The sequence below is a fragment of the Ammodytes marinus genome (assembly GCF_949987685.1).
Source record: "Ammodytes marinus genome assembly, chromosome: 15".
Lineage (NCBI taxonomy): Eukaryota > Metazoa > Chordata > Actinopteri > Uranoscopiformes > Ammodytidae > Ammodytes > Ammodytes marinus.
In genome coordinates this window covers 13,456,361-13,469,124 of record NC_137219.1, presented here as the reverse complement: position 1 = coordinate 13,469,124, position 12,764 = coordinate 13,456,361, and the positions used below count along the sequence as shown (strand labels likewise).

The following is a 12,764-nucleotide window of genomic DNA, read 5'->3' as shown; positions in this document are numbered from 1 at the left end:
TTTGTTTGTGTGATTTGAAATGATGATTTAAACTGTTTGTATTGCTCTCATGATTATGTTTCCTGTGAAAATCTCATTTAAATTACGAATTTCTAACTGTTAATAATTATATACATATTATATGCTTTCAAAGGCTTATGATATAGTGATATTATATCAGTCAATGTTAAATATACTATCATGTCCATTTTCTTTAACATCCTGCCTAAACATACCACAAAACCTGACCTCCTTTTCTTTTGTTGACACTTCCTCTTTTTTTGACGTACCTATTTTCCTCCATCAACCTTTATATGTCTACCTTCTCTTTTGAGCGATGCCCTATATTCTTTACCTCTTACATTTTACCTCCTGATGATTATAACAACACCCTGTTTTCACTGCCCTTGGTGCCAAGCCCCTGTCCCCAGCTCCTGATGCTGGTTGGGTTGGTATTTCCCAGTTTGTGAGCCCCATCCCAGAGGAAAACAGTGAAAGGTTACTCCATGAATTGAGTGGTAATGAACTCACCCTCCATTAGCCTTTCGCTCTATACAACCTCTACCATTCTGTGCCCATGTCAGGATGTTATTGCAGAGGACACCAGTGAAGGCCTCCCCTCCTGTCCCTCTGAACCTACCATGGTAACACGTAGTTACAGTTGTGAAGCACTATGCAAACAAACAACAAACAACCGTTATTATCTGCCTGTTGCCCTGATGCTTCAATGTGTAGTTTTATTTTTTTTGCATGAATAAAATGCACGCCTCTAGGTTTGACAGACTTACTCATTTAGTTTGTTTTGGTTTACGAACACAGAGAGAACAAATGTTGACTGTCGCTGCTCGCTGCAGAATGCTCACAGTAAAATGCATTATTTGCATCCGGTGTGACTGCGACCTCACGCTTACCATGAGGGAGGTGTTGTTTTTTCGTCACAAGCTTCAGCATATGTAAATAGAACACACAGAATTAAGTTCAATCTGATGTTGGCAGTGTCGCCGTTTCCTTTCTCTCATAAATCGACATAAAAGTGTTCTATCCATTTCAGGAATCCATGGAGTTGCACTGGCAAGAACTGAAACTCTACACCGAGATATTCACACGTTTTAAGAGAAAAGCAGCAGCCACTGTTAGAACAATTTGAAGATAACACTACTCTGGAGATTTCTGCTCCACAAAGCCACTTATCAGGGCACTGCCAGCAAGCATTTAAAGGAGCTGTATGAAAGATTTAAAAAATAGATTAGTATGTAATGTTCCTTTCCTTCTCTGTCTGTGTTCTACTTCAATCTTATTCTTTTTATTTAAGCCTTAATCACAGTCTTGGAACTTTCCCCCCTTTTCTTTCCTCATATCTCCCCTAAGGCTTTTGTTTCCTTTCCCATAAGTAGACATATTCTCAGTTTCATACAATTCTGGCTTTCCTTTTTTTTTATCCCTTTTTGGTTCACACTTCATCTCTCTGTGTAGTGCTCACATGCACCTGTATTTTTTGCAAATCTCTGAATGTGGATGTGTGTGTGCGCACTGGCTCATTTGTGTGAGTCTCTGGATATATAAGCGGGCCTAGCCCAGTGTAATTGCTTAGCTGATATAAGTGTGAGTTTGGATTCCTCGGGCTGCCGGGATTATCATCAGAGCAACTGTTGGGGCTGGCAACACACACACACACACACACACACACACACACACACACACACACACACACACACACACACACACACACACACACACACACACACACACACACACACGTACAGACACATACACACGCTTACAATGAGCCCAGCGCTGGTAGAGCTTATCTCCTTACCAAGACGCTTCCTCCCTCACAGGGCTCTGTTTCCTCTTCCCCATCCTTCTGCCCAGCCCTGAGCTCGGCCCAGCTGTAATTACAGTCTTATCACACACAAACTGGGAGGGTTCACACAACACACACATGCACACACAGCCGCAGACATTCGCGCTTTTGCTCACGTTCTTAGAATACACGCTCACAGTCTAAATCTAGGACTCGCATTCAAGGCTAGCCCCCTGAATTGAAACTTCTGCTTTTTCCTGCGCAGAGTGCGAGATGTCTCATTCTCCAATTCTACCCGGTCTTTCTCTCTGTCTCGTCCGCTATCCTTTCTGTCTGCAAAGATTACAACTGCACACCACGCCTGCTGACTCCTGCAAAAAAACTAAATCTCCTTGTGTAATAATTCTACTTCCACACTAGCCTCTTCTCTTTCAGCAGCCGTCTCCTCTCCTGCTGTGAGACAGATACATTCTGTCTGCTCCAATGTCTCCTGATGATGAGTTCAGCATGTGCGCTAGTGTCTTTTCTGCTTTTCTGTTGCTTGTCTGTATTTGTGCCTCTTTGCCTCTCCTCCCTCCTTTTTTCTCACAGGTGCAGTCGCTTCATACTGTTATAAATGTCTGCTGCGTGTGTATTTTGGTCTGACCATTTGTCCGTCTGCTTCTTCTTCTTCTTCTTCTTCTTCTCTCCTTATCAAGCATTTAAAGTCGCTGCCTTACAAATTAAAGCAGGTACACCTTTGGTTTAATGGCTACATCCACCTCCATCTTCCATGTATATCTACCTCATATCTAACACACCGGTTCAACACCACTAAGCATGCTCTAGCAAATAGACATTATAGACTTAGCACAACTGCATATCCTGTAGCCGTTCAGTAGATTCACTAACATAGTTTCATACTAGATGAAATCCTTTAACTGCGTGGACACGAAGACTAGCTTAAGTGCCAGTGTTCATCCTCTTGCCCACCACTACAGAAAGTTGGCACCTACCGTTGTGTACTGTATTGTGTGAGCTGCTTATTATTTTGTCTAACAACCACTCACAGTCCGACTAAGCTCTGCTCTTCTCTCCCTCGAAACCACATACAAAGCCGGGGGGCTTAATCTGAAGCCATGTCTTAATAGTGTTAATAGTCAAGAGAGAGTGGAGATGAAGATGGAAAGAGTAGGAGGAAAAGCTGGGGGAGAGAGAGAGAGAAACGGAGTAATAGAAAAGAGAGGAGAAGGAGGTCAGTGCAGGAGGCTTAGAGGGAAGGAATGTGAGAGGAAGGAAGGGAGGGAGGGAAGGAAGGAACAAGATGAGGGCTCATGAAGACAAGCAGAACCAGGGAGAGAGAGAGAGAGAGGGAGGGAGGAGGAGGGTGGATGAGGTTTGTTTAGTTGTAGTGCCAGCGGGTGGCATGTGGGCTGTCTGTGAGGCCTTTGACAGCATCATCCACAGGCCACTGGAATTAGTCACATCAGGGCCTCCGAGGCGCTTGGCGGCGGGCACCACTTCAGTGTGGCTCGGCCTCAACGGCGACTCACAGACTTACAGACTCCATCCCTCAAGTGTCGTCGCGCACACGCTTATATATACACTGAGAAAAAAGAGACTGAGAGCAGGTAACCGTGTATTTGGATAGGTTTGGCAGCCTTGTTTACTTTTACACTTAGACTGTGTGACTGATAGAGAGAATTTACTGTGTGGGATTGCAGTTTTGCGCCTTTGTGTGTGCCTCCCAGTAACAGGCCTGCACGTCTCTCTGCCAGGAATGGTTGCTCGTTCTTTGCCCTAATCAATGTGTTTAGGAGTGATGAGCTAGTCTGAAATGTGCTAACAGTGCCGGTTGTTTGGCCTGGTAACCTAACTCATGAAAACACTAATTATATTTTTTTGAAATTTTAATTGTATTTTATATTATGCGTATGTGTGTGTGTAGGCCTCTCCTGCAGTCCTGCTCAGCTCTATGAACACAGATGTCGTGTGCGAGCGTCTCAGACAGATAGATGGAATCGACCCCGGCATGCTGCCTCAGTACACCTCCACCATCAAGAAGGTGCGTCCATCAAAAACATTCTACATTTATTTCTAAAATAAACATCACTATTGAACGTATTTTTGCAACAAAAGGAAAAAGTTTGTAACACGTTTCTGAAATCTCTAATTTACATATTGTTTTTTTTTGCTCCTGATGCAACTGTAAACATTAGAACAATCAGTAAACAAACTCTCCATTGCAGGCGAATATAAATGGTCGAGTGCTGACTCAGTGCAACCTGGACGAGCTGAAGAAAGAGATGGAGATGAACTTCGGCGACTGGCAGCTCTTCAGGGGAACGGTGCAACTTCATTTTCTCTTCTGGAGTCTCTTTGCTTTCCCAAGAGTTCTGGTTTAAGATTGTTGCCCTTGGCATTTTATATGTGACGTATCAATTCATGAAGAGGACTGAAGAAGATATTTTTTTAGTTGTTTCAAAACAAAAGAAGGCGGCCACCAGTAGACAGAAATAAAAACAATAAAGAAAACATTAGTCTGCCATCAACCATAACAACTAGTCCTTCATTACTCTTCAATAAAGACCTGAAATAAATTGTATATAGCATACATTCTCCTCACTCTGACACTCAGCCCTGCCCTCATGTTAATTTGTGTCATCTCTTGATTATTCCAAAAACAAGCAAAAGACCACATCCCGTAAATATGACATCTTGTGCTGCTGTGCTGAGATATCTGAATGGAGATTTTATGATCCGTATTACGAGAAGGACACTAGTTAAGTCAGCCAGCAGTCCAGTCTGCTGAGCCTGGGCTGAAATCACATACACATGTAGCCAGCTCCGCTTCATCAGATGTCAGTCTGTGCTCCTAATACCAAACCAGAGCCCTGGATTGGTCGTGTTTTACAGCACATCTGATGTAGAGCTTGCGTAGCAGCAGCTGGGAAGTGCAGTGGCCAGCGTTGTGTTGCCAGGACGCAGCCAGCACGGACATCTGGTTCAAGATGGCTGACCCGTATCTGGATGAAGTGAGGTTATTGTCGGGGAGGAGTGGACAGCTGAATAGCTCTACTTGAGGACACAGCTCACTCTCACAAGCACATGTTTTGGTTGTTGCTGTCTAACATACTTGTTTTGTACATGTTAACTGTTGACTCCTGTATGTCCTGAAATATAAGTCCATGAGTTGTTGGTTGGAAATACTGAACGGCGATGTCTTTTTCCCAGGTGATGGATCAACGGCATGCTGAAAGCCAGGCTCTGCTTCAGGAGGAGTCCCGGGCTGCTAGTGAGCAGGGCAGCAGCATGCACCATGGGGAGCCAGGCAGGCGCACAGGGGGGGCCCAGCATGAAGCGGCATCTTTCAGCCTCAACCTCAGCTTCGAAGAGCTCAGCGGAGCGGGGCTCGAGGAACCTCCGAGACAGAGCAGCAACCCACAGTGGCCGGTCAGTCCTCCGGGGAAAGAGCTTAGTGTAAATAAACCACAACAGCAGATCTGCCCACATACACACGTTCAAAGAGATTTAAAAAAAAAAGGTATTAAAGTTGCTTGTGTAAGCAAACTTGTGAGCGTGTAACACTTGCCAATGAGATCGCAAGGTCGCACACCCCAAACTGTCGCATGGCCACAAGCTCTCCTGCACCACGCCAGTGTGTCAGTGACCTCGGTGGTTTCACACTAATCTGCTTTAAAGTGAGAAAAAGAGCACAGCAGAGGAAGCTTATGGCACGCTCGAACATGGCGGATTTAAAAATACACCTTGGAACGTAGCAAACGGTGTCAAGGGGCCCCCTGTTTTGTTATTTTCACCTACTCCCTGTTTCCAATTTGCAAAATCTCTGAGACATGAGCAAACAGCTGGCCCCGTTTGTTATTTTCTATGATCTTACTTTGTGATCTTTCTCTAATTCAAATCATCCATCACACATGGAAACACACCACAGCTTTTCATTGCCACTCCTTCTGTGGTCATTTCCAGTAACTTGTTCACTATATCCAATTCTCATGTTTTGAATATTTTATTGGTTACACATGATAAAGTGATGTTCTAACTGCCTCATTTAAACTAAATATTTATGATATCCAGTAATCACTTCAGGTTGACAACAGAGAACCGTACAAAGGTCTCACACTAACTGCAGTTACTTTGAACATGTATTAATTCCTTGAAAAACACACTTTTTCTCGTTTTGTCAGGTGGCAAACCACCGCACCTCAAGCATGTCCAGCCTCAACTCTCAGGAATCCTCCAATGACATCTGCAAGCTGACAGACATGCAGCAGGCCGAGTACCGTGACGCCTACAGGGAGTACATTGCTCAGATGGCCCAGGTGGAGATGTCCGGCAGTGGGGCAGAGAGGCCTGTGCAGCCCCACCCTGGACAGTTCCTCCAGGCTGCCAGCGCAGAGGACAAAGCGGTGGGTGGACAGTTGCAAATGGTGTTGACGTTTTATGTCAACGCATCCCCTGACGGCAAAAGTGGTTTAGTCAGATCAGTGTAGGAGCTCCCAGTGTCTGACAGAAAAATACCTTGTGGTGACTGCTGTCTTTTTACTTGTGAAGACACCGTTTCTGAGTCTGTACGTTTGTTATGACGTTCTTTTTGAATGTTGGCTTGTGAAACACCCAAAAGTAATTTTTTTCTGGGCTGGGAAAAGGGGGAAATCGCTGCTTCTTATTATTCTGTGTTTCTCTTGGCTCATAAAGGAGGGACAGGAATCCCCTCTTCAGAGGCCTCTTGGGTTATAGCGATACTGTATATTTTCATGTTCTTCTCATTGAAATCCTCTTCCCTATGCTCAGGCCAAGGAAGGAGCTGACCAAGACAGCCGCAAGCCTTTCACCAAGAGAGTCTCCAAGCCTAGCGATGCCCCAGACTTCCCCTCAGGGACTGACGCCCAGGCGCTGGACCCCATCAGTGAAGAGGATGAGAAGCTGGACCACAGCGCAGCCTCCAGGACTCCAGGCTCCAGGAAGAAAGGAGCGGGGGCATTGTACCACAAGCTGCCTAACGACGATGAATCAGGCCCAGAAGAGGCCGACAACACCATGCCTTTGCTCCACATGGAAGCTGGAGCTCTGTCCACCGGGCTGCTGACCAAGCCTGTCTCCCTGGCCGAAGTCCTCCTGGATAACAAGGACTCCTCTGACTCGGGCATGCGCTCCAGCGACAGCTCCTCCGACCGCTCCCTGGAGGAGGCCGAGGGAGACGGAGACGGCGACAGGGAAACACCAAAGCCCAGCCTGATAGAACTGGAGCTGGAAGGCCTGGTGAAGAAGAGAGGCCTCCTACCCAGCAGCCTCAGCGGCCTGCAGGACGCGGCGGTGGCACGCATGTCCATCTGCTCTGAGGCTCCGTCTGAAGCCAGCCTCATGGCCAGCAGCCCCGACGAGAGCTGGCCGGTCGGCAACCTCAACCGTACCGACAGCAACAGCACCCTCAATAACAACTCAGGCAGCCCCAACGACGGCAACACCAACACCAACAACAGCCATCATCAGGTCACAGGCACAGAGTCCACCACCACAGCCTCGCCAGCTGTCATCATCATCACCCCCGGCAGCAGCAGCACCACAGCAACCATCCACAACCAGAACCTGCGCACCATCAGCCTGGGTGACGAGAGGGAGAGCGTCCTCTGAGGCCGCTGGCTCTCACTCTGACAAAGGGTCACGTAGTTCACTGTGGTTCTTAGATGTTGTTGGTGGTGACGACATTATTATAGGGTCGGTGTTGTGGTGTAATCCAAAGAATTAGAGTAGATTTGTTTTCTACTGTAAGGAAAATAAATGTAGGAAGTGTTACTGTGAATCAACGAGTAGAGCTTTCAAAGGTTAGTTGGTTGGCAACATTTAAAAAAAAAATACAAATCTCAAGACACATTCATAATTACATTTGATATTTAGTGGCACCAAAACTGTTTCAATCAGGTCAAATTGGAATTCTTTAAGTGTATGTTACAAGGCCTTCTGCTATCCCATGTGGGTTGGATTGTAAAAGTGTGATTTGTTTGTCATGTGAATGTGGTGCTGTGATGGAAATAGTGTGTGTAGGAATGACAATATACATCAGATGTTACATAAAATAAGTGCTTTTCATGGAAATGTAGCCAAGACTGAAAACAATCGGTGTTACTGAGGGCTTTTCTTTCCAAAGTGTTTTATGTGGTGCTGCAATATTTCTAATAGATTGTAAACAGTGGTAGAGTGTGCTGTTGAAAGTGTCTGTGTTAGAAGAAGTGCATGCACTAGTCTCCACAGTGGTGATTGTCTTTTCCAAAGATTCTTGTGAAAGTTGTGTTTTGTGAATGAATAAACATTTTGCTACGTGGACCCTTGAAACGAGTCTGATGTTTTCTCTTTACTGCTCTTTTTTTTTTTTTTTTTTTTATAAAGGAAAACCATCAGTTTGTAGAGGGGAGCTTCTGTGGACCAATATTTAGCTTGTAAATAAATATATTTAAACAGAGTCCTAAATGCATGTTAGGGGGGAAAGAGAGGGTAACATGGAAAACGAAAGCGCCAGGATTTATCTTCTCCGATAGATGGCGCACTCTCCATATAAACGCGCTGCGGGCTGGTGTTAACGGACCACTAGCTGTCATTAGAAACTACTGAGGGCAACAACTTCTGCTCAGTGACTAAAGTCGAGTGCGGGGATATGCAGGGGTCCTTTAAGAGGGGGTTTGAGATACTTTGAGTTCATATACGAAAGTATTCATGGTTTGATAGTTACATGTGCTCATGTGTCAGGTTAGGAGTGTTTTCCTATGTACACACTTGATGACTGAAAATCAGCACACTTTCGGGTCTGGTGTGAAAACATTTGAGATGGCAGGCTGCGTGGTAGGAACGATATGATTGACAGCTGGGTTTTCACTACACGGCAGGCAACTATATGTCAGCCAATACCCCATATTACCACAGCCATCTATAGGTTTCACCTTTTACAGCAAAGTGCGCACTGCCAAATTATAATACTTAGTCACCCACTAGAATATTTGTTTGAAGTGGGATTATCCAAAGGAATACATCCATGTTTGTTTTCTTCACTGGCTACAAGCAGCAAGGTTTACTGTTACCACATGCTCGCAGTGATTTTTACGTGGCTGATAATGTCAAACATTGGACCCGAGTGCTATTTGATGGTCTAGGCTATTAGGAAAACTTTACGAATGAGGAAATGCAACAAAAAAAATTCTAAAACACGTGTTTTAGAAAGATATGTACAAAAGGAATTGCTGCTCAAAGTAGTAACCTAAATGGAATATTTATTTTGGAATCAGAAACGCATCAGTTAATCCCAGTTACTTTACAGAGCGTATGAGTAAGTGAAAGTGCACCCTTAATACGCTTTTAATGCAACTGTGCGCCAACCAGGTTGAAGTGTTGACGCTGTGTCTTTGACTATTATGGGTCACCGAGCGGTCTGATAAGGACACTTTGTTGTGGGATTTGTTTTTGAAGTGCACATACAGCAGCGCGGCCGTGTCCAATAATACTCGAGTCATGTGGAAAGTCAGCTGGACGTATAGGCTACAGCTGATGGGAAGCTGGTTTTACGCGCTGGTTTGACGTGTCTTGATCCACTGACACCAGCGTTGAATTTTCCCTCCCATCCGTCCCCCAAAATGAAACATGTTCAAATTGCGTTTTTAGGATTTATTTTTGTATAAAAAAGGTACAATTTACATTACTTTTATAAAAAGTTTCAGCATAATTAAGTACAACATTACACTTTTGCAGAAGTGTCAAATTCCTGCAACTATACAAGATAAACTCCAGATAAGAGTTCACACGGTTTCATTCTCTCATTGTAACTTTGAAACAACGTCCAGTCCTTCATGTGCCAACCATTCGGACAAGACAAGACTAAACTTTTTACAGTAACTAAACCAAGTTGTTTTTCTATTCACGTTCCCACCTTCGCAAAAAAGCGAAGATTTCAACAAGGATAAGGGGGCAAGGGTTGAGGAAGGGTGTGTGTGTGTGTGTGTGTGTGTGTGTGTGTGTGTAGGGGGGGATAGGCCTAATCCTTGTGACAATAATCTCGTTTTTCCTCCCAGTTTCGGGAATAACGCGCCTTCCATTTCCAGAAAGGACCCACAAATAATAATTAAAAAAAGTCTTAAGTTAAATAATTATGAAGTGTCCAAACAGAAAACACATCACATAAGATTGTCCCATAATAAGCAAAAGTCTCTTGATTTCAGCGTCAGAAGAAATAGAAAAAAAAAATCCAGGCCTGGACAGCGGTTGGAGAGGGGTGGTGGTGACTGGTGAGGGGAAAGTCCTGCTCCCCAGGTCCTGTGTGTGTGTTTTTGCGTCTTGACCAAACACCTGCAAAAGATTGAGAAAGAGAGGCGTGTTTAGAAAATGCAAACAGGGCAGAGATCCGGACAGACTGGCGCCAGAGAGGAAGCCGCAGTTTTTAACATTTAACCAAACACTCCGAATACTAAGCAAACCCTGCGCTCCAGATGTACACACACACTTACACTCAGAGAGAAAGAGAGAGCAGGGGGGACGCGAACACACACTTTTCTTTTTTGCACAATTTCAGCCTACAATCTGGGGAAGAATCAGCGTAATTGCCGCTCAGCTGGCGCCTACCCACTTCTTGTACCAATTATGTGCAGACATCGTAGTAGCAGTAATCCAAACAGCCATTATTTTTCTTGTTGCAGATGCTCTTCATTATAGACACACAAGAGGGTATAATACAACCCTGACGACTGCTACTTATACAGTAAAGCAGCCTGGAGCGAGCATCATCCATTTTATTCCAATGCAAAAAAAGAAGAAATAGAACATGTCTTTAGACATGGAGCCAAAGGATTGTTTGATATTGGGGTCACCTTACACTGAAGTCCCCAAGGTGTAGCAGTTCTGCTTTCAAAATGAAAAAAAAATCATATAAAATACGAACAAATTTGGATTCAAGTCGAGCCAACTGTCTCGTCATAACTGAAGCTCCAGCGTTTTGCGGGCGCACTCTCATGCATAAAAACATATTGGGACCAGAACAGCAACGTGAGACAAACGAACTACATTATATAGTGGCGAACAAATGGATTTGGTGAATGGTAATCCTAGCTCCATTCTGCTCTAGCAGACTGGGAGACAAGCTGTAGCGAAGCCTACAAAGCCCTGGACAGAATGCAGCAGCAGACACGAGGACAGCCTTTACTTACCGCTTTAACGATGCAGAGTCCGGCTGTCATCTGTCATCAGCTCTGATGGCAACTCCGGGGACTGAAAACAAACAAACAAACAAAGCAAGACCAAATGTTAATTATTTTGTACTGCAGCCATGCGATCGATATGTCCTATAGGGCGTTGCAACAGTTGTATTTATGTAGGTCGAATCTCTCTCTCATCTGGTTTTGGTCCAAATAAATAGAGAGAGAGAAGCATGCCATGTTCTTCTCCAACAAGCCATTTTGTGCGAGTCACGCATAGGCTACAAAAGGGCGCACTGGCTATGCGCACACATTCAAAAAAAAAAAAAAAAAAAAAAGAAAAAAAAAGAACCCTACTAAATATCTTCCACAACACACCAATATATCGTTCCCCTACCGCCCCCCACAATAAGGTCGTTAGTTTAACTACATCGTAATTACCTGTAATGACAAGATGCTGATGTCTGTGTTGAGGGTGGTCAGGGGGGTCCGGGATGGAGCCTGCTGCCCCGGCCGTGGAGGATGGTGGAGGCTGGTTAGTGCGACACTGGAGTCCAGCGCGATCTGCAGGTCCAGGATGTAGTCGATGACATGCTGCAGGATTTCCATCTTGCTGACGTTCTTGTTCTGGGGGATGCTGGGCACCAGCTCCTTCAGCTTGGAGTAGCAGTCGTTCATGTTGTACAGCAGGCTGAGCGGGTCGTCCACCGGGGTTTTGCTCCGAGAGATTCCCAAGGAGTGCTCCGATAAATTCGCGTTGTTTATCCGGAAGGACCGCACGGGGCTTATTGCTTTCATTGTTATTATTATTTTTTCTTCTTCAGTCTTCTCAGTGTTTGAGTAAGGCGAGAGGGGATGTCTTGCTTCTTATAAGTCCTGTTTTTTAGCCGCGATCAGACTGGATTACCAAGCTGTCAGTGTGCTTTATATAGGCAGCAGGCAGGACATGCGACACGGGCGGGTCCAACGCGCCGATTGGCCGGGAACGACGCGTCACTCAGAGCCTGCTACACGTACCAGTGGCTCTTCGTGCTCGGAACCCTCCTCTTCTCCGCCGCGTTACCAGTGGCATCGCATGTTGGAGGCGGAGCCCAGTCGGCGCGCTTCAGCAGCTCCGGTGGGCAATTTGGAAAATTAAGCCCTTACCTGTTCCTGATCAAGAAAATTAATGATTCGCATGGCTGTCAATTGACCATGGCGAGGTGTGAGCACGCACCAATACCTTTGCCTGCGCGGGTTTGAATGTCGTGAAGATCAAGCAGGAATATGCGTTTGGAAAGGCATAGGGCATAAGATCAAAAAGGGATTCAAGTCAGAATTAAAACTATATTTCATACATGCAGGCTACGGTAGTGCCCAGTTTATATCTGAATGCAATACACATCTTAAATATGGAACCATCATCACTCATTTGTTTAGTAGACAGAGTGGTTTTGGAGGTGTGGTGCGGTGATGAGAGGCTGTGCCATATCAGGAGCGTCTGGTGAGTCTTAATTCAGCAGCCCGGACGGCTGTGAAAGCAAGTTTCTCACACTGAAAAGCAACCCGATAGAGAAATGATTGAGTGACAAAGTGAAAACACCTTCCACCACCAGGCGATGAGACAAACACTTTTCTAGTATCTTTACGCACGAGAAAGTAAGGGGTTTGCTGATCTATTTGAGATCGTACAATACACATGAGTCGGTTATTTGACACACTTTATGACTGTGTATTCTTTATTCACCGTTACCAGCAGAGTCTCGAAGTGTCCACAGTGAAGTGTGTTTGTATAAAATGATAGGTGCGCAACAGTCCACCGATCAGATCAA

At 45.1% G+C, this 12,764-nt stretch overlaps 2 protein-coding genes across 2 annotated transcripts in view; one reads left to right on the top strand and one right to left on the bottom strand.

Annotated features, from left to right (window-relative positions):
* Nucleotides 1-8,106, top strand: part of kidins220a (kinase D-interacting substrate 220a) — a 45,731-nt gene extending 37,625 nt beyond the window's left edge. Inside the window, exons 27-31 of the mRNA XM_080041953.1 lie at nt 3,711-3,827; nt 4,012-4,110; nt 4,997-5,215; nt 5,968-6,189; nt 6,575-8,106. Of these exons, the coding sequence (XP_079898079.1) occupies nt 3,711-3,827; nt 4,012-4,110; nt 4,997-5,215; nt 5,968-6,189; nt 6,575-7,414 (1,497 nt within the window). The 3' untranslated portion in view covers nt 7,415-8,106. The remainder of the gene's footprint in view (nt 1-3,710; nt 3,828-4,011; nt 4,111-4,996; nt 5,216-5,967; nt 6,190-6,574) is intronic.
* Nucleotides 8,107-9,418: 1,312 nt separating this feature from the next.
* Nucleotides 9,419-11,840, bottom strand: id2a (inhibitor of DNA binding 2a). The gene is made up of 3 exons (XM_080042115.1): nt 11,395-11,840; nt 10,966-11,026; nt 9,419-10,111 (listed from the first exon to the last, which is right to left on the bottom strand). The coding sequence occupies exons 1-2, from the start codon at nt 11,749-11,751 to the stop codon at nt 10,970-10,972; spliced, it is 414 nt and encodes a 137-aa protein (XP_079898241.1). The 5' UTR covers nt 11,752-11,840; the 3' UTR covers nt 9,419-10,111; nt 10,966-10,969.
* Nucleotides 11,841-12,764: the final 924 nt, after the last annotated feature.